General features: G+C 35.8%; 2 protein-coding genes across 7 annotated transcripts in view; one reads left to right on the top strand and one right to left on the bottom strand.

Moving 5' to 3' along the window:
* pcdh9 (protocadherin 9) overlaps positions 1-27,062 on the top strand; it is a 206,001-nt gene that overhangs the window by 52,586 nt on the left and 126,353 nt on the right. For 3 of the 4 annotated variants that reach the window (XM_004543363.3, XM_004543365.3, XM_076883887.1), the window contains exon 3: positions 4,377-4,478. The exons of the other annotated variant lie outside the window; for it this stretch is intronic. In XM_004543363.3, coding sequence (XP_004543420.1) covers positions 4,377-4,478 — 102 coding nt within the window. The remainder of the gene's footprint in view (positions 1-4,376; positions 4,479-27,062) is intronic. 4 annotated transcript variants of the gene reach the window in all.
* On the bottom strand, positions 13,950-20,340 carry LOC106676618 (sterile alpha motif domain-containing protein 3-like). Of its 3 annotated transcripts, XM_076883900.1 has the most exons (9): positions 20,199-20,340; positions 19,058-19,141; positions 18,730-18,888; positions 18,484-18,571; positions 18,133-18,288; positions 17,468-17,674; positions 17,033-17,204; positions 16,834-16,913; positions 13,950-16,729 (listed from the first exon to the last, which is right to left on the bottom strand). In XM_076883900.1, exons 2-9 carry the CDS (start codon positions 19,138-19,140, stop codon positions 16,433-16,435), a joined length of 1,242 nt encoding a protein of 413 aa, XP_076740015.1. In that variant the 5' UTR covers position 19,141; positions 20,199-20,340; the 3' UTR covers positions 13,950-16,432. The 3 variants fall into 3 exon arrangements, with proteins under 3 accessions (XP_076740015.1, XP_076740009.1, XP_076740016.1); XM_076883894.1 differs by lacking the exon at positions 20,199-20,340 and having other exon boundaries at positions 19,058-19,219; XM_076883901.1 differs by lacking the exons at positions 18,133-18,288; positions 20,199-20,340 and having other exon boundaries at positions 19,058-19,219.

Raw genomic sequence — 27,062 nt, 5'->3', positions numbered from 1 at the left:
ACATCATGTAGTTCTCTTAGTGGTAGACACACACATGCACAGAACTTGTTGAGAAATTAATGTTTTCTCGTAATGTCAAGGAAGAGTGCATACAGTGGAATCTCCAAGGTAATTAAACAGAATTAAAGGTCTGCTGTGACTGGAAAAGCTTGGCAGGAATAGACTAATGGTAAAGTTAATTAAGGTGTGTTTTATCCCCCTAATGAAACTCATCTTCTCAGCTCACGGTATAGAGGAAAGTTCAAAAGAATAGCTTTACAAGTCCAGAGAGACTTTTAGCAGTATGTTGTTATTTTTACCTGTACATGTCGGTCATTAAAGAGCATTTTCACTGGGTTTACCAATGTAAAAACACTACCTTGTAATTGATTAACCCCCACCAGTTCGTCTGTGTGTTTTCAATTAGCTGTTCCAGAAAAAACACTAGACCTTTTTATCTTACATCTTGAAATTTTTAACTTAAGAGCTTCTATATATATGGTTTTATTTTGCAGATACCTTAAAAATATATAGATCCTACCTCCAAAAGAGCAAAACCTAGATCTCAAAGTGTATGTGCACTGCTTCCAAACTAATATGTTACCAGTATCAGAGTGCCAAAAACCAAAGTTCCTTGAGACTAACGCCATAAGCATGTCAATCCCCATAGATTCCCTTGATAAGAGACGAGACATGTTTAGATACTGGTACATGAAAAATTATTTCAGTATTCATATCAAGATTCAGTCTTCATAACAACTGTATGAGAGGTGAATATTTTAAATAGTAACCCATTTAAGTTTTATTAAGGCTACTAAGGGATGCTAACAACTTGATATTTAAGGCCACAAGTACTTGGACCCGCAAGCTATCTGCTGTGCATCACGTGAAAAGAGTCTCTGAACTGGACCCCTAAACCATGTTTGTGATATTGGTTGGTTTTCAAGATTCTTTTTATTGCAGCATCAAACAAACAGTGTGGCCAACTCAGTGGTGTTGTTCTGAAATTCCATGTCATTAATCAGCAGGTACCTTTGTTTGTATGACACACCCATAAACGAACATGCTGGTGCTTGTAATTTACCTTTTTTATTAAAATACGTTCCCTCCCAGTTCCCAAAGACAGGAAAAAAAGATGTGGAAGACCAAATTTTTGAGTCTTGATGTAGTGTGAAAGTACTCCTTCTATCCATCAAGGATCAGAAGTGATACTTTGTTGTAGCACCACCACTAAACTGTAGCATTAGCAGTATAAAGAATAAAATATAAATGCAAGAGTAGAGTCGTTACTAATAGATCTGATCTTTTACTATTTTCTGTTCAGGTATTGGGAAGTCTATTGAAACCTAATGTTACTGCCAGCACTTAATCAATCTAAATAACCTGCTTTATTCATGCACCTTATTTTTGTTGTCAGTGTTGACAGAATCACATACTGCAACCAAGAGTTTACCACAATCACTCTGACTATATCGAGTGAAAAATGATCAATTACAGTGTTGCCAACTCTCACTTCCCCTCTCTCTGTCACTTATCACGCTGGTGATAAATGGCTAGGTACTAATAAATAATCTCACATTCTGGGCGGTTTATGGAGAAGGACAGCCATTAATTAGAGTGACAGACAAGCGGAATATATTACGAAGATGCATAATGAAATCGGGGTTCTAAGTATTGCTTTACCCTATTCACCCATTTCCATTTCTTTCTCAAATAATTGGAAGAATTTGCTGGGGAACATTTGTGAGGAAAAGTTTGTTTTTATTGGTCTAGTAAAAGCAACACCAACACAAGTCTGCACAGTTCCAGTTTATTTAAACTTTTAAGAGATTTATACTGTTAAAAGTTTTAAAGGAACTAAAATTACCGTTAGCCACTCACAAATACTAGTTAACTGCTTACTCAAGGATACAGTGTTTCTGGTAAAATACTTCACTAAGGAGTAAATCTGTTGTGTAAATTGATAGCACATTTTGAAAATTTCATAAAGATGACACATCTAAGCAATGTGGACTAGGTTGCTGTCCCAGCTGGTAAACTATAAATGGAGTTGGTATATAGACTACGGCCCCAAAGTAACAATAAAATGACAGATTAGAAATCTGTATAACTATTTTAAATATATATTTAAAACATATTAAATATAATTTAATGAATATTTGTAATTATTTAACTTCTTGTGAAACTCCCCAAATTTTTTGGACTTAAAGAGGCCATTTGTTTCACAAATGGTTCACCAAGATGGTCTGCCATCTTTACTTACTATTAAAATAATTGTTGATGAATTTTTTTGTTATTACGGGCTATAGAGCAAGATATAGGTACGGTTTTTTGGTTGATACTCCCTAATTTCTCCCTAATATTAAAGGTGATTTGATGTGTTTTTGTAGTATGGTGATTATATATAGGGGTTCACTAAAACAATTTGAGGTTGCACACATTCTTCCTGTACAGAAAATTAGATATTGCTAACATAGTCAAAGAGCATGTTTCTCTTTTTTATGCTATAGTAGTTTTAAATTGGGGGGGGGGGGGGGGGCAAACAAGCAATTAGTTCTTACAAGTATTTAAAGACATAAAATTTGGGGGCAGCTGGGGGGAGGGCAAGGCTCTACAGCACAGGGGCAGTTACCACCCTTGACCCCCTATACATATTACTATATAAGAGTATTTATCTATGAAAAGAAAAAAATGTAAAAATAAAAGTGAAGTAAAATTAAGATAAAATTAACACAATAAGCAGTCATGATAAAAGCATGTAATATATGGATATAACCCTTAAAAGAAGATGACGTGGTTTCTACCCAACTATGTATACAGTCCATTACATTCTGTAAGTAGCTGTATGACTATAAAAAAAGCCCTCGTTCGTTAATATTCAGAATATGTTTCCAGTTTATGTGTGTGCGGCTGCAGTTTACTTGTTTATGACATTTGATTATGATTATTTGTGTGAGTCAAGGCAGTTTTATGCCAAGAACAGCATGCAGCCTGATGGGCTCACTGGCATGTTTCCATTCAGCACAGATGAGCATAGCTCCTAAAAAGTCTCCACCTGTGTTGCATAGCTAAATAAAGCTGTGAGAAGTTAATACATTGGTAGACAAGCTATAAACAGATACCTCTGAATAAGTGCATGTGAGTTAACAGAGACAGACAACTGTCTTAAGTCAGCAAGCTCAGCTAACAATGTGGCCTTTGCTGATAAGAAGCACAAGTTGGATGCTGTGGTTCTGCTACCCAGATAACCCATTTCCTCCTTTCTCTCTGCTTCTGCTCTGTGTTGTTGGTCATCTGGAAGTCAGTTAAAGACAGTGATTTATGCCTGGAACTTCATGCGGCATAGCCTCATTACACACAGCCATTTTGAGAATCAGCAGATAATTACAGTATACATCATAGAGCTCATGGGGCCCAGCAGATTCAGACCATTCCACTAGCCTGTCATTTAGGGGAGAAGGCCCAAGGAAAAACAGGATTCTAACCTCATTTGCTCTTCATTTTATAGAAACTTCTGTTTAAATATGTTATGTATATAAAATTTACTTTTTTTTTCTTTAATTGCTCTACTATAGATACTCAGTAACATTTCTGTACCTCCATAATGGTGACTGTTTTTTTGTGTTGTCCATTTGACTGTCCCATTCTTCACTCAAAATCAACTGATTCACTTTTAGATGCTGAAGCTTACTCTCACACTTCCAAATTCTAGTTTTTGCAACTCTGTGTTTTACTAATGCTATAGCTATGACAGCATTCAACACAAATATCAAAGGTAAACTTCACCGTGAAAGTATAATGTTTTGAAACTAGACTTTTCTGACAGTTCTTCAGAATCATAACCCAGGTTGCTCCAGAAGATAATTTAGTCAAGTGATCTGAACTGAAGTGAACTTAAATGAACTGAATTAATGACATTCAGATTTGGTGCTCACCTCGAAATTGATGGCAGGTTGAAGCGCACATATTCTAGAATTTGTAACTTCATTGCAAAAGCATACAGATCATATCTGCTGTTGTTACTACAGCTGTGCTTTTAATCAGGAATAGATTTTTTTGGCCAAACACTTAGAAACAACAGTTAAGAACAACATCCTGATTTCCATGTTTATTACATGTATGACTCTTGACAGACATGCATGTAACCTGAACACGACTGGCTGGTGGAGACAGAAAACAGTGAGGCTTAGTTTGTTCAGTCAAATAAAGGTGGTAAAGAGTTAATTTGAACAGTAAATTCAGTTTAAACAGTGATTAGTAAAAACATATTGTGTTTTTTTACTCTGTTTAGTTACCTTATATTGGGTTTCGTGGACTCAACTACTTGTATAAATAACAACCAATCTAAAATGACACAGTGAGCAGTTCTAACCTTTTTTTTTCAATCTTCCATGAAGGGAACATTAACTCGTGCCCGAACTGAACTGAACCCTGAATATCTGGACCTTCGTCCTCGAGCTGAGCTGAACCCTGAATATTGGACCCCTTGCACCCCTTTAGTGAGTACTGATGGTCCCATTTCTACTAATCGCTCACTGTAGATTCACTTCATATAGTTTGTTATTTTTTAACAACTCTAATCATTTTGTGTTCCATTTTCACATCAGGTATCCATGAAGTAGCATATGAAAGCCTGTTATGGTGATGATTTTCTCATTCATGTTTCCATCCTTGTTCAGCCATGTTTCTCTGTGAGACACTGCAGTGAAATAGATTGCAGTTTCTTCATATTTCCTCCTTCTTCTCTATATAATGTTTAAATATGTTTTGCCTCCGAGTAACAGTGACATATTGTACTTACAACATCATTAAATATGGGGCCTAATGTGATGCTAATATTCATGCCATTTTTACTTGAGTAATAAGTATTTGTCTCATTACCTCCATGCTTGGAAAACACAGTGCTTGATAGTCATCTGGGGGTTGGAGGAGGTTGGCTTGTGTTGCTTTGCTTGCACAGTTGTGAATCTTAATGATGTCAGTTTTTCTTACTGTTATCAACCACACTATATCAACATGGAACAGGGGGTTTTGTAAACTTGGACTCCAACCATATTCTGCCTCCATTGCAATCTGCAGTGCTAAGTTTATTTATTTTTGTCCTGTTTTAACGCAGGAATAATTTGCTGCCTGTAAATTACTTACTCATCAGTGTATATTACACACAGCAGTAGTTAGAGGTTAATTTTCTGACCATTTATACAGCATATACCACCTTTGTGTAAAACTACTGTGAATGATTTGATGTTTTTCTTGAAGTTACTTAACGGGAGCCATCGATTAATTGTCTCATGTGCTGTAAGGGCAATGTGGACTAATATGTTTTGCCTTTTAAATTCGAAAGTAGATATATTACATTTAATTTCTTTAATTATTTATTTAACAGCAATATTGTTCACAATAGTTGTACTCCTTTTCTCAGCATTAAATATTTATTGCAAGTTGCTCACCCTTGGGGCTCACCATCAGCAAATGGGAAAAGATAACAAGGTGTTGGTATAAACACAATGAGGTCTCTCTTACCTAAACTCCCCTGGGTGGGAATCAAGTCCTGTGGTACACCATCGTGTTGCACTGATTGTACTTCTAGTAGCCAGAGTCAGCACAGACAACAGTTGGAATATTTTATTATCATGGAGCTTGAACCCTCGGGTCATTGTAAAAGCCAGTTTTAAAAATCATTCCTACGTGGACAGTTGATGTAGTGTGAGAGAAAGAGCACACTGTACACACCATAGGAGCTGAAATTAAATTAAACAAATGTCTTTGAGCATAAGAATTCCTTTCACTTCTCATCCCTTCATTTATAACTGCGCTATGTTTAACTTACAGCATTACTGGCCTCAGAGAGAAAGTAGGTGATCAAAATTCCTGAATAAAGTTCCATTCATCATCATAATGTGTATTAATGAACTACGAATGCTGCATATATGTAAATATCTCAGTCAGTATTTTGGAGCAAGCAAAACTCAAAAATTTGAACCAATACATTAAACCTACTAGATAAATAGAAACTCTTTTTTTCAGTTTGAAAAAAGATTCTAATGATTACGGATCCAGCAGTAACACGGCTTCCTTTCAAACAAAAGGATTCGTCATTGTGGATCTCTTGTTAGACAATAATTCATGTTGCATTCCAATAACAAGTGGTACTTTTCTTTTTCGTTAGAGACAGGTTTCTTTTATCATCCTGAGACATATTCCCCAAACATATACATGGCTGAGGGACCAATAATATGATAAATGGGGCAGTCCATGTTCTGTGTCTCGCTAAAGTTTATAAACTCAATATTTGGACTTTAGCCTGATTTAATGAACAGTATTTCTCAGACATCTCTCCCAAGCTGTATTCAGTCGGAGATCTATCTTTCTTTGTTGTAGCACTATGCTGTTTGCTTATTGGGCCTCACCGGACTAAAAAAAAATCTCAAAGACTACTTGCATGCGCATATACACAAATGCATGTGCAAACACACACTATCACCACTGAGGAGGCCCCTTTCTTCCAGCCCAAGAGGGAATGATGACTCTCATTATCGCCTCAAAGCAAGAAGGCCACAGTGCCCCTACTCAGCAGCCCTATTAAGTTACCAGACAGCTTTATTGTATTGGTGTTCGATAATTTCCTTTCCTCTGTCATTCGGAGTGCATAGGGGAGTTGTTGCATGGGGAGAAAGGGGTTGGGAATGTGGCAAGAACTAACGTGAAATGGCACAGCTGGCTGAAAATATTCCCTTCTCTGGTTGGTAAGTGCTTGGGCTGATTGTTTATTGTTTAAAAGTCCTTGGCCACACATGTGCATTCATTAATGGTTTAATTGTATTCAGAAATCATGTCTATAGAAATGGAGTATTGCAGTTATCATGTAAACTAGTCACAACACACATACATCCTCCAGAGTCATTTTAACAGCTGAATGAATCCATTAGCTAATTGGAAAAGTATCCTCGTAGACTGCTTTTGTCACAACGATTTATTGGGAATTTTGTCACTCCGTGGTCCTTGAAATCATAAAGATCAATGCATTTACTGCCATGTGATTATATCCATTGTAAAGTATTGGGGTAGGGGGAATCTAAAACAACCAGGATGCAGGCCACATGTCCCTGTAAGGATAAAACTATTAGATAAAGGATAAAATTACCAGAATACATTTAAAAATCAGTTATTTTTCCATTGTAAATTGCAAGACAGATGCCCTATGTAGTAAGTAACTGATGTTTCATGGGACTTTGTTTTTTGTTTATGACATCAGATTACTCTTATCTTGTTTCTGATAAGATTGTCTTTAATTACTGTAGTGGCATACTGGAAATTAAGTTTAACATCTTTAATTAAGTCTCTGAAAGTACAGGACTGAACAGTAGGTGTAAGAATTTGATGAAACTAGTCTGAGGTAACTTGAGACAAACCACCTACATATTACAGCTGAGAGAGGAAGCCTGTGCCATGGAGCTCCCGGCACACAGTTTTTGTACTGATGTTAATTCCAAAGGAGGTTTGGGTCTCCGCAGTTGCTGAATCATCAAAGTGTCAGCAAAAGTGTACCTTTGTAACCCCTCTTTATAACTGCTGTAGTCCCTGAACAGTTCAACTTTGCAAAAACACCACATAGAGTTGAGCATGGTGGTGTGATTTGTTTACAAATCTTTGTAAAGATGCTGCAAAGCTAGATGCTTTATTTTATACATCTGTCTGGAAGAGACTGTGTGGCCACTTATAGTACACCTGGATTAGAGGATGAAACATAATCTAACAATGGAGAGAATGTATCGTTAAAACTATGGTGCAGGATGTTCGGAATGCAAGTCCAGCTGCTAAGCTTAGATTAGTGATGTATTACGTACAATTTGATTTAATCAATCTGAAAGTGTCTTGACTGAAAATATTGATAAGACTAGAAAGGAAAGTAGACCTTCAGACTAATTTTTGTACTCATAAATTTAGGCAGCTTACTCTTACTCCATATAGCAGATAAAACAGCATGTGTGTGTTTTAACATGCTTGAAGTAATCATTGATTTTTGGAAAATTGTGACAAATCAGCGACTTTCAGGATTCATACAAGATTCCAGTTATGCATGCTTCCTCTTCTAAAGCGACATTAGGCATACTGTCAGGGACAATCTCTGTAGGTGTTTCTTTGGAAGCTGAAATGAACCAATGTCAGATAGAGTTATAACGTATACCTGTGTATAGGGCAACAGTTTTATTCTGTGAAATGTGCTTTATTGTCTGAAATGTACTTATTGATCAAGCTGGAAAATCACATTAGGAAAATGCTATAGATTCATACATCTATTAATGATTACAGTATTTAGACCATGATGAACTGCTTTAAGCAGAGATGAGGAAGAGTGTTTGGCCAGCTATACAATTGCAAAGAGCATTGTAAAACACAACTACACAGCAGTAAATAATGAATTAATCTTTCTGATGATGATTAACTCCTTTAGTCAGTTTTTAGATTGTGAGATCTCATGTTTTTTGTTGTTTTGTCTTTGGCAAGTATTCTGTCCAAAGTCAAACAATATCACTGAAAAATTAGTCAGTTTTGAATTAAAATGTGTGGCCTAGTACACGGGTTTGGCACCTGTTTAATAACATAAGAACTCTTTATCTTATTAAACAGCTTCTCATGACATGTAACTATTTGCTCCTAGTTTTTGTAGTGTGGTACCCTTTTTATGGGCACTTTATGGACAGATTTTTAAAATACATTTGGGCTTTTCAAATTTTTATTTGGGTCCTATTTACATGTATTTTCTTTTTTCTAGGTAGTTTTCATCTTTCACAGTAACTCCTGCTACTTAGAGATATTAATGAATTAATCAAGGTTTTTTTTAAAGTCTAATATAAAAAGAACTCCAAAAGAAACTTACTTAACTACTCAATAGTCCTCTTTAAGCTCTTACTATAATCTATGCTTTGCATCCCAATAACAAAATACCACAAAAAAAACTGTTCTATATTTTTACAAACCATGTTGACAGAAAAATAAATAAATAAATATAAACTTTAATGTGAGATTCAACAGTAATCCTGAGAGAGGTGCAGTTGTCATTGTGAGTGTTTGCCTGAGACTATGTCTCAATCAGGTATAGCAGAGAAATGCTCCACAGACTGTAAAGTGGAAAGATGTGATGAAGACCAGATAGTGGAGGATATGCCTGGGGTAATTTTACTTTATATGAAACCAGCTCTGTGCTATCCTAAAATTTCAAATGATATTGCCTATATACAGTACATTATTATGCTTTAGTCAGCCTTTCCACTTCTTGAGCACTGATGTCAATTCATGATGGAAAAAACTCCCAAGGTAGATAAAATCATTGAAATTATGCTGCAAATTTCTGCCTTAGGAAGAATGAATTTGTTTACATTTAGGAATTACCAAAAAAATACAAGTTGTTTAGATGTATTCCACTCTTTATGAGACAAAAAACATATATGGTTTATCCCTTTTTTTATCCGATCCGATATCATTTTTATCTTTTCTAATATTAATGTTGAAGTTGTGCAACACATACTGAGCAATCAATGAAATTTTAACTACTTGTTTAAAATCACAAGGCAGTAGGAAAGTCTGGCATAATGGAAATAGCCTTGATTAAACTGCAGTGGCTTAGTATGACACGCTACTTACTCTTCTTACCATTTGACTTTATGTGAAGGTCAGTTTGGCCATTAGCTAGATCAGCCTAACACTGTCTGCCCCACCTCTCCACTCCAATTCTTCTCATCTACTCTCTCCTCTCTTCTCCTCCCCTCTCCACAGTCTGAAGAGAGATGTGATGGGGCTAAATTTATCTTCACAGAAACCAAAGCTAAGATGTTAAAAGAGAACTCCTGCCAGCTTGGTAACTGACTGCTGATCGTGATCAGCTTCACCTTTGCGAGGCGCCTGTCAAAATAACATGCACCCTTTTCTCTTTTACCCTTCTCTCCATCCTTCTTTCTTTTTTATCCTCTTTCTCAACTCAATCCTCCAATCCCCTGTTTTATTAACAACAGAGCTGGTGGCTAGTGATAACTGGTCACTCCTCAAGGCGCTGAAAGGCAAGGACACTCTATTATCCTAGCTAGATGGATGGGTTGAAATATTGCCTGCAAGTGGTAGAGCCTGCCAAATCATCCAGTCTTAAAACCCCTTTGTCTCTGACAAGGAGGAACATTAGTGAGAGAGCCAGGTTCATGGATAAAGATACACTTCTCTGTATTCGACATGGAGAGAATAAAACCGATGAGGAAGTGCACGTGTGTTGAAAGGTCAAGAAATTCAAAATATGCATAATGGCTCTGTTTTCTCCCTGTTTCTGCAAAATGTCAAGTGCAGGTTTTCATAGTTTGTCTTGAGGTAAAGAATAGTCGCTTAGATTCCTTAGTTTTTGTACTTATTTCAATATGAATCATGAACCAATTACCAACCACTTAACAAAAAACAGGACCAATAATGGGGACTCGAGAAGATGCAAAAATGTCTAGGTCAAATTTTGTGTTGCAGGTGGACAGAGGTAGCAGTGGCCCCAGATGCCATAGATATTTATGTATGCCATGCATATACAGTATGTACTGTACTGTACTGTACTGTACACATGGCATATAGACATACCAGTGGACGCCATGCTACATAACTATAGCCTCAGACATAACACAGACACATAAACATAGAAGATGCAGAATAACCACATTCATACTTTTTGCCATTAAAAGCCACACAATTTTCTTGCTTTGTTTCAGACTGCAGTTAGTTGGTAAAAATGTTTTAACTTGATATTTGGGGTGAGCATCACAAAATTATTGTTCGTGAAAGTCAGTAATTGTGAATGTTGTACACTTACAAAAACAGCAGCACAGCAGCAGCACCTTATACAAAGTAGTGCCACAGTCTTGTATTTGTGTGCTTCTTAGGGTTACATACGGTTTTCTGTTATTTTTTCATGTAGTATTTTTGTATGCAATATAATTTTGCCCCTATTTTTATTACAGTAAGTAATTGAATCAAGAACATTGTGCTACACGTCAGTCAGCAGTCAAACAATCATGCACAAGAACAATATATGAAAATATTATTTATAATGAAAATATAGTAAGAAAATTTGACCTGAACATTCACTGGTACTGAAAATCCACTTTAAAAAGACCATCTAACATCTTTCAAAGAAATGTAGAGCTGTGAAGTTTATCACTGCTCCGAGGTCTTCTTTTTGCATGGCACGCTCATTGTCCATGCTTTTTAATTGAATTAAGGAGCACTCAGGGAGGTTTCTCTGTTATTGTTGTCTTGTAGGTGTACAAGGTTATTAAAGAGGGAAGCATGTTAAGTCATTTGTTATCCCTGGCATACTAACAAACATGTTGGCTTTGGGCAAGGTCTACAGGTTGCATGAGCAGTTCAGATTGATACTCCTGCCACAGCCACACCTAGATACCATGTTATCCCAAGAGGATGCTTAGGATGAGACGAATATGGGGGGGTATTGAAGGAAAAGCACTAGAGAAGGAAGTGGGTACTATACAGTATTTTTTTTTCTCAATTCAGATATAAGAAATCTCAAAATGTCAATAGTAAAAGTGATCCAGCTTTGTTGCTACCCACTATTACATATATGCTTAGTAAAATAACGACTAAAGCGACTAACAACATATAGAATATATAGAACAAAGTCATTTACCCCATTGTCCCAATTATTCTAGATTCAGATCTACGCTTACTTCTTCTTCTTTTTTTTTAACTCAAGCATTAGTTCTTGACACATATAACCCCATGGGTTTTTCATCAGCAAAGGCTTGATTTTACTAATTGGTACCAAAGCTGTTAATTGGAGCTGTGGAAACAAGAAATGTAAAATCAGAGGACACTCTCATGGGAAATATGTGTGTTCAACCTCATTTTCCACCTTTACTCATTGTTTTTTTTTTAATTATCTAACTGCAGAGAGGACATCATGTTGTTGTCATAACAAAATACACAGTTAAAAAAATACGCTGTTCAAAACAAACATACTGCATGCAGCACTGCATTTGTTTACAGTAAATATAAAGACAATATATAAAGAGGCCATGACAGCATATTCTTATAATTATGCTACAGGAAGATTTATGACGATGCAGACTGTAATTTCATTCAGTAGAATGCACTATTTTCTCACTCATCGGGCCTATATCAGTGCCCTTCTCTCTTCTTCATACACGGTTCATTCACTTATATATATTTAACCTACTAAGCTATTAAGTGTTGGGGGGGGGGGGGGGGGGGGGGGGGGTTGTCAAGCTTTTGCATTTATTGCTTGCTGATTAAAGTCATGTTAACAGTTCTGGTCTCTCTGTGAATGCAGTTATGCTTTTTTGTTTTGTTTTGTTTTTGTTTTTTTTTGCAATAACAAAAAAAACTATGTTACTGTGGATTGGATATTACACTGATACTATCTTGGAGGTTGGTATTAAAAGTGATCTTATCTTGACTGCATTGAACTGCTTTATTCCTAGTTCATAGTAATTAATTGCTGTCATGTGTTCAGTTATACAGTTGCTCTTACTGTGGTGTTTGTGAACTGCACTTTTAAGAGAGCTCTTAACAGTTATGCCTTTTACCTTAGATGTTTTCTTAATGAACTGGTTTCTGAGCCAGTAATTATGCTGTTAAGTGCTTCTGCTTTGAAATTTGATTTATTTCTATCTATGAGGGCCATAGATAGATAGATAGATAGATAGATAGATAGATAGATAGATAGATAGATAGATAGATAGATAGATAGATAGATAGATAGATAGTTTCAACAGCTGTGATTGCTTAATCTCCTCCAGCCACATTACATCCTCTCAAGGGTCAGTCATCCCTTGAAATGCTCAAATGATTTTCTGTTGTCAGTCACATTAGCAGCTTCAAACTCCTTGTCACTCAACAACAGCCACGTGCTGTGCACCTTGGGAAATACAATACATGCAATTTATCATGGGAAATCATCATCAAAAAACTTTGAAATTGTAAGAAGATTCCTTCTCTCTACCACAGCAATTCTTATTAATCTTTTGTTTTTAGTTCACTCAAACCCAATCTGTTAGAACGCTGACAACGAAGAAACATTTTTTATTCATTTACTGCTCTGAATTTGTTCAGAGAAACACAGTTAAACTCACCCAACATCACCATAGCAGCTGGTTATTCACTATTCATTGAATACTGTTTGCTATTGGGCTTTGCCAAAAAGAAGAATTTAATTTTCTGATAATTTCTTTTTTGTCTACATCTAAAGGGAGAAGTTAGATGTTCTGCTACCATTAATCCTTCTGACAGCAACACAAAAGATAACTGACTGATTGTTACAGTATGTTAAGGTTCATCCATTTCTACAGCATTATATAGTTAGATGAGATCACTAAAATTCAGCCTCAGAGGCAGAGCATATCGTGGCAGCTTTTGATGTTTTGCCCAGTACTGTGAACACATGCAGTCCAAATCTAGATACTAACAAAAAAAAATTCTTAGTATGTACAACATACCCACAGTGCAGTTGACTTGTTGGAATATATCCAGGGTGTGCTGGAGGAGTTTCAGATGTCTGACCTATAAAACTGTTCCATGACCATTTTTGAGGTTATGAGACACTGGAACATAAATTGTTGCACTTTCAAAATAAGTTAGCAGAAAAAGCACATTCACTTCTTGGTGCTTATCTACACACTCAGAAATTAAAGTACAGAAATGTACCTATAGGGGTACAATAGCTTGTCACTGGGGTGGTACCCTCTAAGGTGCCGTTCTGTACCCTAAACTGTGGGTACTGATTTGTACCCTTGTAATTTGTACCTTTTACACGTCAAACCTGTACTTTAAAGGGCAAAGTTGTACCCTTAGTATAAAGTACAAAAAAGAACCCTTAAAAGGAGTACAAAAATGTCTTTCTAAAGGTTCAGTATCTACACACAGATTTCCTATACTTTTCCTCTCAGGATTTGAAAAATTGAAGATACAAAGTCAAAAATACTTGTCACATTTATTACCTTCTTAAATACATTGCTTAACTGTTACATACAAACTGTTATCAACAGAGTATGTGTCATAAGCTGCAACATCAATTTCCTGTCCAGGGTTTAGCAACGTCCATTCACTATCAACTCTAACACTGTATGAATGAAAATGGTTGTCATATAACAGAGGAATGAGAATTTTTCCACAAAAGACCCACATTGTGTCAATATTAAATATGTACTTAATTTGCCAGAACAGAGGAATCTTCTCTGAATGCAGTACATCAATGACAAACACATCTCTTACACAGTATTTGACACTGTTCACAATTACTTCTGACACACGCTGGTAAGCTTTCTTAGCACTATCAACTTCAGAAAAGCCACAATAGACTGTCAGTGCTTGTTGCAGTTCCAGTGGTAATGACAAAAATGGTGTAGTCACACTTTTTCCAAAAACATTTTCAAATTCACCAAGTAAACTTTTGTTAGAAAACTCCCAGCACTGTCTGAACTGATGTCTGTTGCTCAAAGTTGTAGCAATGTTCATAAAATTTCTACAATTGCGGGATGTTTTGAAATACTGGTGCTTACTTTCAAATCTCATACACCATAACAAACGTAGAGGGCCGAACATTTCAATCAGTCTTGCATAGTGGATTAAATAATGACACTTTGGTGTAATTACATCCCCAAATACACTTTTCAGTTTTGTGAGAAACTCATGGACAAGCAACTTCAACAATAAAATATTCTCTTTTCGCACTTTTTTAGCCATTACAATCTCTGTTATTTCACGACATAGAAGAAAAACATGCCAATATTTACAATTAGGTGGCACACGGTCTGCCATCAGAAATGGCAGCAATCTGAACAGGCACCACTTTTGAGATGCTGATCCAACAATACCAACACTCTGAAGTCTCTCTGATAACTGTACTGGTTTGTTTGTTTTGTCATTCTGACCGATGGGCATTTTTTGCAATTCTTCATTGATCTAATTGTAATATGCTTCTCAGTGTGGGCTTTACAAATCACTAGTTTCATAACTAGAGGAACTACACCTTCCAACAGATCATGCATTACATCAGGTGGTAAAGCTTGCGTAACACTGAAATAACTCAGTCTGTCAAAAGGACGTGAACTATTTACACCATATATTGTTTTATCATCCGGAAATTCTTGGATTCGTGCAAGATGATACTGGTGAACCTCTGATGTTCTTAAAACAAAGCTTTCTTCCTCAAAGGATTGTTTCATATCTTCATAAGAAGCCATGCAATACCGACAAATTCTACCAGTGTTAAATGACATAGAAAAACCACCAATCATGTGAGCTGATAAATTATCAGAAGATAAAGTTGCAAGAGCAGCATGAATAGTGTGTTCAGTTTTATCAATGGTAAAAGTAAAGCCATCAGTGGAAAGTTTTTCCAAATCATCAAGCAAAGGTTTAAGGATAACATGCCAACCACACCGCTTAACGAAAGAATAGCGTACCAATAACGCTAGATGAATGTGCCTCTGCTGAGAAGTGTACCTTTTGTCCAAATTGCCTACAGTGTAATAAAATGCACTAAGTTTGTGTTTGGATCGTTTAGATCCTAGAGGATTAAGTACTTCAAATTCATCCTCATAAAAATGGAGTCGCAGTGCATTTGGGTTATCCTTGAAGAATTGATGTCTGAAGATTTCTCCATCAGAGTAATCTGTTAGAAATTCATCAGTTTCCGAATTGCCACTTGAAAAAATGTGATCTTGTATGTCTTCATGAGAAAGATAATTTTTTAGCACCTTATCAACAGGCACATATGAATACGAGCCAACTGTATGACCCACAGAGTCTCTTAATTTGCAATGAACAGGCTCTGTCATGTTGAGCTTTGATTTGCAATGTTCTTTGACCAAATAAGGAGATCGAATAGCTGTTGAAGCCTTCTCAAAAAATTCATTTGAATGCAGGACATTTTTAAGCTCTGGACACAAAGACACATCAAGACCCATTTTCTCTAAATGATATGCTATAAAAGCATCGTAGTTCTCCTTGAAAAAACACATCAGAAAATTTACATCTTCCACAATTTCTTCCTGAACAGAGACTGGTAAAGAATTTTTCTCTCTGCACTTAAGAATGAACTTGAAAAGATTGTCTCTGAAATTTATCAAAAATTCATCCCAGGATGGAGGGGTTTCAATATTTTCAGTTATGTCATTTGCAAATTCATTTGGGTGTGGACTGACTACCTCCTGCTCATTTTCATCTAAGTCTTTATGGGGACACAACACCTGTTCTCTGTGTTTCCTATACACATGTCGTCTGAAAGATTCATATTTTTTGAAGGAAGAACAGCAGTCACTGAGTCCACAGGTTATATCAAAATTGGCATCATGGGAATGAATAAGTCCTATGTGCTGAATAAGCTTTGTCAAACTGAAGGTTCTTCTGCCACATTTGGAGCACTGATATGGCTGAGGCATGGTGGTCAATACAGAAGATTTATTTGTCTGGTGACTGTGATTGGCAGAGGCCGGTCCTCACCCTCATCTATTTTCACAATGTACTTTTGGAGAAAAATCAGGGTGTTCTTCAGATGTTTTGGATAAGCAAGGTTGAAGACAAAATACAAGCAGAAAGAAGAGATGATTCCTTCAAAAATACACGAGCTTCTGCACACTTCACTGCCATCCAACTTCACAATGTTTGGAGCGCTTCTGGAGAACACTGGTTTCCAGTCTTCATGAAGTAGCTGCACAGTTGGATAGGGGGTTTTCGGATGAACCTTTGAAGTCAAAAGAGAAGGTAGAGGAAAGCAATATCTTAGTCTCTTAACAAAAGATACATTTGTTTTCCTTTTATATGGACTAAATATTTTAATACACACACCTCTCCAAGTATGACAAAGAGATCCAGTTTCTCCTTGAAGACGTATGGCAGGAATAAAAGTGCAGCCCTTGTGTCAAGATCTGCCAAAAAAAAACCAAAAACAACACAAGATCACCCATGCATTTTATCTGGCATTTCCAGTTACCTATAAAAATTATATAAAATGGAAGCCTTGAAGTTAAAAAATAAAAGCAAATACCTGGTAGGTCATCAGTGAGAGCCTCCTCTCTTGCATCAAGGTAGAGCTGGTAGAGTGGGGTTTTCCCTCGTGTAAGGTCAATCACCTTTGCTGCAACACATGAGAGCCCTTCACAAAATCGCTGGCTTACATTACCCGTTGTTGGTTGGATCCACCCGAGTTCGTTGCACAGCTACAAGTAAAAAATTAATTTTCAGTACAAAATAACAGTGTATGAAAATGAAATAATCTAAAGTTGATATTAATTATGTATGGTGCTGCATAATTATTTTTTTATAGAATTTAACAACAATACTGTAAGAAGTTACATGAACATACAAAAAAAGGAAAGAGGGACAGATGAAGAAAGCAAGGTCAAGGGCAAATAAAATTTACTACTTTAAACATGTTAAATGTGACAGCTATTTCCAAGTTCAATTCAGCTTTCTGACTTACACCAGTAGGCATCCCTAAGAAGGGGTACTTCTTCAACACATCCTCCACAGGCATACCATCTGCAATTTCTTTTTGCCGCCAAGCAAACGTTTGCTGCATACGGTTATGAACCACCATGGTATCTGGTTGCATCTTCTGATATTGGCACTGTAAGACCTTTAAGTGGGCGTCTATGGATAATAAATCCTCTCCTTGGACGCATGGTCCCTTGAAAGAAAGCAAGAGTGAGAAGAGAAAGTCAAAACAGATTAGAAACCCAACATAAGACTAAATATACAATTAGAGCTGACACGATCTGTGCATCACAAAGAACTCATATCGTTTAAAGTTAACCGATACCATGAACCAATATTTAAAATATGGAAACTCTGAAATAATTTCACATAAAATCTTAATTGTTAACTTGAAATTTTAGTTTTGGAGTCATATTTAAAATCTTTTGTTTTTTTTAATCTAGTTCACCCTCTTTTAGCGCCTTCTAATTAATAATATTTTGTGAGGTAGAAGTATTAGCACTGTTACTTTGTATTAGCAAGTGCTCTAACCCAAGTATTGGTATAGTTTCGGTTTGAAAAAAGGGGTACAGTTGCATCCCTAATCCTTAGTTTTAGATGTAATAACACAGGCAAGAACATTTTATAGCTCAAGATGTCCCTCACACCAACCTGACAAACATTTCTCTGACTTGTTCGTTGACATTTATTAGGCTGCCCTCTCCTCGTAGAACCAAACTTCTCCTTACAACGCCTCACTGCCTCACTGTCGACTAGTGGTGTTCGCTCTGATTTGAATTTACGTCTCAAAGACATATGCCATGTGTGCTTGTTGAACAGAAACATAAATTACTGTAAAAACAATCTACACAAAATACACCCAACAAAGAATCAGTAAACATACTTCATACAAACCTACTGAGAGGCTACAGATTGTCTTACTAACAAAACAAGATCGAAAAAAGCTTCACTTTTACTTTGTAATCTTGAAGGAACCTTATGCAAATTTTAAATTTAACTTACATAACCATTTCCCTCACGATCCTTGAGGAAAGGATACTTCATTACCAGCGTCTTCACAGCTTGCACATATTCAGAATTTGTGGGATACCTGTAATATCAGAAGAAACATAAGTGTTAGAGCAACTGCTGACAAACAAACTTTATCAAGTGTCAGTTTTTGTTTCTTAGTAATGTAGCGTTTATTTTCAATATGACAGATTCAGCTTTTTCTAAAGCAACAAGCTAACATTACCCTGATTAACTTACATAGTATACTGTGCCACAGCTTCATATAGAACTCTGATTATTGTGTGTCTGTCCCTTGGATTTTTATGGCACGGTTCTTTGTTGTCCAGTTTTAGTTGCAGATTTTTGGGAAATCTTGGAATTTCAAAAGAGGCTGGCAGTCTCAAAGTATTTTCATTGCTGTGAAAACAGTTAAGTGTTTGTTTTTATTGCATGAATTGAAGTATAAAACACTACAGTAACAATACATATGGTAGAAACAATGATCATATTAACTAAATCCTAAAAGTGCATAACGGCCAACATGTATGTTTCAGACATACTAACTTCATTATAAATAAGAAAATACCTTATTGAAGTTGACGAAGTAGATGGTTGCCAGTCTTCTGGAGAGACAGTCTGTAGAGTCAGCGTCACTGAAGATTCCTTCATCCTTGACACAAATTGGTTGAATTTAACCTGCTTTTTGAAGGATCCTTGGAAAAGGTATGCAACCATAGTCTCAGTAAGACCGCAGTCGACTGTGTCACCATCAACCTCATTGTCTGCAAGATAAATGGTAGTACAAACTCTAAATTCCATGTAAGAATATTTATCACCACATTTTTACATGGGTAAAAACCATATATCACACACATTAAAACCTTTTGTACAACTTCTTTCAGTTCAAAGAAATATTCATTAAAAAAATCAGTAAATTAAATAAAATAAACCAAATTTTTAGAGTGAATCCTCTTGATATGCAAAGTTTTCATTTTTAAATTTAGATGTTTGTTTGGGACTACTGGACACAGGAGAGCAGAGTCTGAGCATGCTTTTGTGCCCTTTCAAGTTTGGAAGAAAAAAAAAGACTAGAATGCTGTAATTTGTTAATATTCACTACTAAGGTGACTCCTTTCTCCAGATTTCCGACAGTTTTTGCCGTCTGTTCTTTCAGACCGATTACTTATAGCGATAACACCCGCAGGACCGTATTACAAGCTCAGATTACATGCTGAAAAAGTTCCCACATTGCTGAAAACGGGACTATCAAACCCCAGCTGCGACACCCTTGTTATATTTTAAACAAGTGCGGCGTCAAGATATTTCCTTTAAACGTTATTATCAGCCGCCCATGTGTGTTAATGGCCTTGGAGTGGATGTAAAAACGTGATTTTATTAAACCATTAATACACTAACGGTAAACTGCATTCAGCTACCAGGGAATCAAATTTCGCGCCGTTCCGCTGCGCAGGGGTTACCGAACCCATAGACTGTGGCCGAACCACATATATAAGTTCAAACTTATACAAATACTATGTGTACACATTTTTCATTTTTCAGAACTGTGACACCTCAACTTTACACATGAAACGTTTGTAAAAACGTTTGTAAAAAGACATAATTTGAGCTAAGAGAGTGCCGAAACTAGCTAAATTGCTAATATACGTTAAGCTAGGCTAAACCAATAATTAGTAATTACGCTACATTTTTCTTTAAATAAAACTTACCTCTGAAACGCTGAGCTTCAGCTTCGGTGACATCTAAGCCCCACTCTTGTATTTTTGTTAAGAGTTCCTCGGTTGAAAGTGAACAGAGCACACCAGGACTTGCAAGTTCGTAATCCATCTCCGTCCGTTGATAAAACAAAATGGCACCTGCTGCATGTACAGAAAGTTCTAGAATCCACCAGCTATTCGTTGAGTTTCTTCTTCTACTTTTTGTTTGATGTTGTGAGGATGGGCTCAACTCGCACTCCGAGGGTGCTTTTTTGCAATTCATCCAAATAGTTATACTTTAAAAAAAAACACTCTCTTAAAAAAATGTTTAAATGCATTTTTACTTTTTTTTCTTTCAAATAAATTCATTGTTCTTAAAGCAGCTTAAAAATAAGAGGGGTTCAGGGAATACAAAAACAACAACAGCCATGAAAATAATAAAAAATAAAATAAAAACACTAAAATATATGCTTAAATCAATACAGTTGCAAATAAATTACTGTCAAAAAGAATTAAAAAAAAACCTCTAATCAAAAAGAGCTTAATCAACCTGTACTTTATCTTTTGAAAGAATGGGTACAAATAAGTACTTTTCACAATTAAGGAACATGTATGTACCTTTCAGACGCTAAAAAAGGTACAGATAGTTCCCCCGAGGTCCGATATTTGTCCTTAGACTGTATTAATGTCATTTTTGTACCTTGGGGCACAGTAATGTACCCCTTCCGTACCCCTATTTCTGACTGTGTAGTGCTTAGTAGTTTTGTTTGTCTGATATTTTCATCTTAATGCTTTTTCACTGTGTTGGAGCAGATGCAGTACAGTATGATGGAGTTAAAGCCTTATTTATCCAGAAAAGTAATTAAGCTATCAAAGTTCTCAGATGCTATAAAAAACCATCTGAATTAAAAATAATGTTATCCCAAAATTCTCTATATATATCATGCTATATATGTATATTTATATGTAGCAACAATCATGCTAAGAAGTAAGTTTTAAAACCCAAGCCACACAAGATGTATACATTACTACAGTAACTGGTGAAAGGTATGCTACGAACAACCTTACTGATAATAGAATTTAGCAGAAATTCTGCAGTAACAATTATTAGCTATAACGGGTATCATCTGATTTGTTAAGAGTTCAATTTATTCAGCTGGATAATGAGTCACAAAAATGATGGTGATTCATCGCCAGTTCACAGAATTGCTATTTAAAGAATTTTTAATTTTAACACAAAAAAGCCAAAAAAAAAGCCCCCCAAAAAAGAAAAGCTGATGAACCTCAAGAAATCTCTTACCACTGAGCTTGTCAACAAAGGTTTCTCCATCAAATACTAAGTCATATTTTGCTTGTGGATTAAATACTTGCTTCTAAAATTCAGCAGCAGATAAACAAATAATAATAATAGATAATACTTTAATGATTATTTTTTCCTATCAACATCAACAAATATACTAATGCATTCAAGTGTTGTCGTGTCTGTACACTGTTAAAAAAAACATCCTAAAACAACGGTAATATTCCAGCAGCTGGGGCGCCAAGATACGACCGTGAAATAACAGAAAATAACTCCCCATAAAAATACGGTTATTTCCAGTAATGAAAATAGAGTTTGTTGCGCTAATTTGACATGGGATTCTGCCTTTTCTAAGTGCTTTTAGACATTAAATTAGGAACATTTTTACGTGATCAAACAATGAAATTACCTATAAACAAGGTCACTGAATGTGGAAATATGAATCATAATACGTAAATGTACAGAAATATACAGTTAACAGTTGGTTTAAATAACAATTGATTGCATGCCCTGGGACAGACTGACAGAGGCGAGGCTGCCATATCGCACCCTTTGGCTATCACTAGTAGGCGGTAGGTGAAGAGTCTTGACCACGGACACAACGACGGAGAGTGTCCGAGCCGGGGCGCGAACCGGCAATCTTCTAATCACAAGGCGAACTGCCAACTCTTGAGCCACGATGGCCCTAACTAGCAATGATAATAATACTTATGTGATGTAACACAAGCTTATAGGGATCATGTTATATACTTTTCCATAGCATTACATTTGAATTCAACAGTTCAATCTTTCAAATAACGGACAGATATTTGTGAAATCATGATACATTTGTGAATGTATTTTAACAATCTAAATATGCATATGTACAGACAGATACATTTAATAATCATAACAATTATGTTGTATTACATTACAGTGATTTAATGTTAATTTACATTCAAAATGTGAAGTCAAAGTCTATTTACGTAACTTTAATGATATTCTAGAAGAACAGAACATTACTGTAAAATTCACAGTAAAATACCTTCATATTAGGGTTTTTTCCTACGGTCACAGCCATACCCGCGACCTTGTTGTTGTTAGTTCACATTCATTGGCCGATGCTTAGCGTCAAGTTATTTATATTAATTGCAATTCCTACCTCTACTTTTCTTTTTCAAAATATATAATTAGCACAGCGTGTCCGTGCAACGTTTTACATTGTGGCATGCAGAGAAATCTTAACAAAGAAGCTCACAGAGAGAGATTGAGCTTGTTATTTAACCCCAAGCTGGTAGGGGGAGCTCTTTATTAAAACACTTGCCGGTGCTACAATGTGCCTCAAGGTTCAACAACAGCACAACAGAAGTCACTCATGGTACAGCACTCTCTCTACAAAACAACAACTGTCAGTGACGCTGCACCACGGCGTAAACACAACATTCAAGATAACAGTTAAAAGTAACGTAACCATAAACAATAAAACAAGAACATCTAAACAGCAGCACATGTCCCAACGCATGATGGGAGACATTTCTGGATGTATTTTTACAATCTAAATATGCATATGTAGAACAAAATATATTTAACAAACAAGTAAATTGTGTTTTATTACATTTACAGTGATGTTATGTTATTTTACATTTGACGTGTCAGATCACAGTCTACTTATGTGAATGTAATGATATTCTAGAAAAACAGTACACAACTGTAAAATACACAGTAAAATAATTTGACATTACTATTTTTTGGAACAGTGTACATGAAAACTGATAAAACAGTTCAACACATATGTGTCCCTTTGAAATCTTCTATAGAAACAATCACTTTTACTTTCAATTTTTATGAGTACACACGATTTCAAATCAAGTGCAAAACTATTTTCAGCATAAAGTCAGTGGGAGATTGGCTTTAATTTCGGCAAGCTAGGTGGGAAACTACCTGCCTTTAAAAATCAAACACAACAGAATGTTTTGATCTTTGTCTTGAACTACAGGGTTACAAAACACAATTTTTAGAATAAAAAAATTGAAAAATGAAAAAAAAAATAAAAAATTTCAACATATTTGAAGACTGCTGTCAAATTTTAGCGGTGTTGCCTCACAGCAAGAAGGTCCTGGGTTCAATTCTGACTGGGGCTTTTCTCTATGGAGTTTGCATTTTCTCCCTGTGTCTGGGTGGGTTACCCATGCAGTCAGGGTGGTTAAGTTAACTGGTGGCTCCAAAAGGTACATACCAGTAGTTGTGAATGTGAGCGTGAAGCCCTGTGACAGACTGGCGATATGTTAAGCATGTACTGTGCCTCTCACCCTATCCTAATAAGGATTGGCAGAAGAAAACAAATGGATGGATATATTTCCAAGCATTTAAAAAAAAAAAAAAAAAGTGGTTCATTGACCCACGTTCAGGCTTTTATTTTTTGCACACTGAACTCTGTGGAAATGTTTAAACAAGCTTATCTCTAGAACTATTAAAGATAATGCATGAAATTTTTTACTGATCTTTTTACCATTAAAATTAATCAGCATTTGTACTTTTGGAATGGAGATTAAACCATGTTTGACTAGTTAAAATATGAAAAAAGGGGCAGCACTCCTGCAAAGTTTCATATTTGACCACACACAAATTAAAAGCTTCAAATTGCACAAGGCAGATAGTCACAATTTTGGAATAGTATGTAGTTGAATCTCACAATACTACAAAATCAAGCATGCTTTAAATTCTCACATAAAAGAAGAAAATGGCATTTTCATTCAATTTTCATGCAGCATACAGCAAGCTGTACCAAAAAGTACAAAAATCTTAAATAGTCTAATTAAAAATGAAGTGCAATTATTCAGTTTCCCGAAGTTTCACTAATTACAACTCAGAAAAGTTAAATAAGTGCATATTTTTCATTTTCGAGACCCGTGTCGCTCCATTTTAGAGAGCTGCTGAATTACTTTTTCCTGAGCAGAGCATCTTGTTGTCAGGTTAGAAGGGACAGCAAAAAATGTGGAGTACTTGTGGAATTAAGAAAAAAGTAGGTTTTTTACTAACACTGTAGAAAACATACTTACCACATTATTGCTCTAACTGCATATTACAAAGATGATACTTCTCCAACTTTAGAATAAATACAGATTAAACACTCAACACAGAACTGATGCAACAGCAAAAACTTGACTAAAATATTCGTTCAATCAATTCATTTAGATTATGATTAAAATTACAATCATTTCCCTGAACAAAATACAACTAAAACTGATTCTTCACGCTTGCATTGACAAGGTCATGGCATGCACAGATATAAAGTCGCTTGTTTTGCTGTTGATTTGCAACTCAGAAGTTATAAAAAAGGCACAGTTTCTAACTTAGGCAAGGGTATGTTTGTTGCTATAAAAAGATGTTTATGCTTCTCTCCTTTTAAAGAAAAGCATTCAGTCACGTCAGGGACACATCTACAAATTCACAATAAACCTCTCACAAACACACCCACAAATGTCAGTGATGCTCATTGAGCCGAGGCTAATTAGACCTGCCAAACAAAATCAGCTGACAATCTGAACAGATTTCATTGATGAATATTAGATGTATTCATCTAATAGTACAAAGGATTAAGTTAAGGTGAGGTGGGGGGGTAATAAATTAATGGTTGCATATATATATTTATAAATATTGAAATAAAATAAATTAAATCTCTTGTGGTCAGCCTCTATAGACCTAGTGGTCTTTGAAGGCATCATTAGCTGGTTTTATCAGAACATTGACCCTAAAACTAGTACCTGAGGGGCCTGACTGTAGTGGTGCAGACATGAGCATATGAGTCTTGGATGGATGAAATAAGACTTTGAAGTGGATTTTCTATTTGAAGGATTATACATCAGGGATTTTGATTCATACCCATTCTGTGTCCATGAGGCTGTGTGCTTGTGTGGGTGGAAAGAGTTAGCATTCACAATATGATTAATCTATTTATTTCTTCCTCAACTAAAACAATACAATTTAGATAATACGCAGAGAACTTGGCAGATGGTTCATTTGAATGGGTTAATGAAAAAAAAGAAAACAAATGAACAACTACAAAAACAAAAATCATCAATGGAAATATTGTTCTAGTGAGAGAATTTCAGAGATTGAATCCTTTCAGGTTTCTTGTCCATAATAGTCGCAATCTTTTAAGCAGATAAGACTTCATGTCTTGTGATAGCAAAGTTGACTGAAATGCTGAGAAAGGTACATTTGTGATATGGTTTTAAAAGCACTAAAACCACTGTTTCACTTCCGTTGATTTTCTTTTGTTTTGATTATGCCTTAAATTGGAAGCATAAATAGCTTACAATAAAGATGATTATTTTAGTTTAGATGAAAATCTCATAACATAGTCATTTCTATTTCATATGGATTTTCCTAATCCTAGTGTAAGTTGCCATGACCTAGTTTAATATTGAAATTTACTGAATACCTTTTACTTGTTAATCCTTGAATATAATATAAGCACCCTTTCAGCCTCAGTGACCTATTTTAAGCAAAATTTGTTTTGTTTTGAAAAAAAAAACCTCTCTAAGCCATGCCATCAAGAATATGAAGCATAAGATAAGATAAGATAAGATAACCTTTATTAGTCCCACACGTGGGAAATTTGTTTTGTCACAGCAGGAAGTGGACAGTGCAAAAGTTATGAGGCAAAAATTAGAATACAATAAGAATAAATACAGTACACAGCTGTACAGAATAGAATAAAATAATATACTATATACAGTAGAATAAAATAGAATAAAAATATACAATAAGATAAAAATAGAATACGAATGCTATATACAACTGAGTAAAAATACAACGATGCCAGAAAAGATTATTGCACTTAGTGTTATTGCACATGTGTGGATGTGTGTGTTTGTTCAGTTAAAGTCTTTGTTGTGGAGTCTGACAGCAGTGGGGAGGAAAGACCTGCGAAATCTCTCCGTCCCACACCGTGGGTGCCGCAGTCTCCCACTGAAGGAGCTGCTCAGTGCTGTCACAGTCTGCTGCATGTTAGAGAATCCACCACAATTTTAAAGTTTCATTACAAAACATAAATTGCAACGTGAAGAAGCACTTACACCCCCAATGTCAGGAAGAATTACAGTGTATATGGATCAGATATATTGAAAGCCTACGTGAAGAGTATCCCCTGTGCTTGAGGGAGATAGGTTTTCTATGCTGTAGCGGCAACACCTTAATTTCTCTGAATAATTTCCATAACAATGGGGTCTTTGTATAGTAGCACATTGTTTTCCTTTGCTCAAATAGTGGAGGGGTTATTGTTTCCAATATGTTAATGCTGTTATTTCCTAAAGGAATACTGTCTTTGAAGTAATCTCTTTGAGTGTGTTTGGTTCAAGTACCATTCTCCCGGGAGGAGGTTGAACTTTTAAAATGTAATTTTCCTCTTACCACCCTTGAACAGTCTTAGTATGGCAGTTCTAACCTTGAGCCGTCAAAACAGATAAAGCCTTGCAGATTGTATTCTGATTAGATTATCTACTTAATCTAAACACATGCATGTGGAACTCCGAGCAGCAGGAAATGCTTCTAGCAAGTTAAAGTAAATGCAATAATAACTGGATGCTAGTAGC

Source organism: Maylandia zebra, linkage group LG1, assembly GCF_041146795.1.
Source record: "Maylandia zebra isolate NMK-2024a linkage group LG1, Mzebra_GT3a, whole genome shotgun sequence".
Taxonomy (NCBI): Eukaryota; Metazoa; Chordata; class Actinopteri; order Cichliformes; family Cichlidae; genus Maylandia; species Maylandia zebra.
This window is presented reverse-complemented; position numbering and strand designations above follow the sequence as displayed.

Coding starts and splice junctions, on each gene's coding strand:
- LOC106676618 (XM_076883894.1), bottom strand. CDS start 19,206: ATGGTTGCATACCTTTTCCAAGGATCCTTCAAAAAGCAGGTTAAATTC. Junction 18,289..18,483: donor ATCGTGAGGGAAATGGTTAT/GTAAGTTAAATT, acceptor CTGTTCAACAAG/CACACATGGCATATGTCTTT. Junction 16,914..17,032: donor TCTCACTGATGACCTACCAG/GTATTTGCTTTT, acceptor TTTTTTTGGCAG/ATCTTGACACAAGGGCTGCA.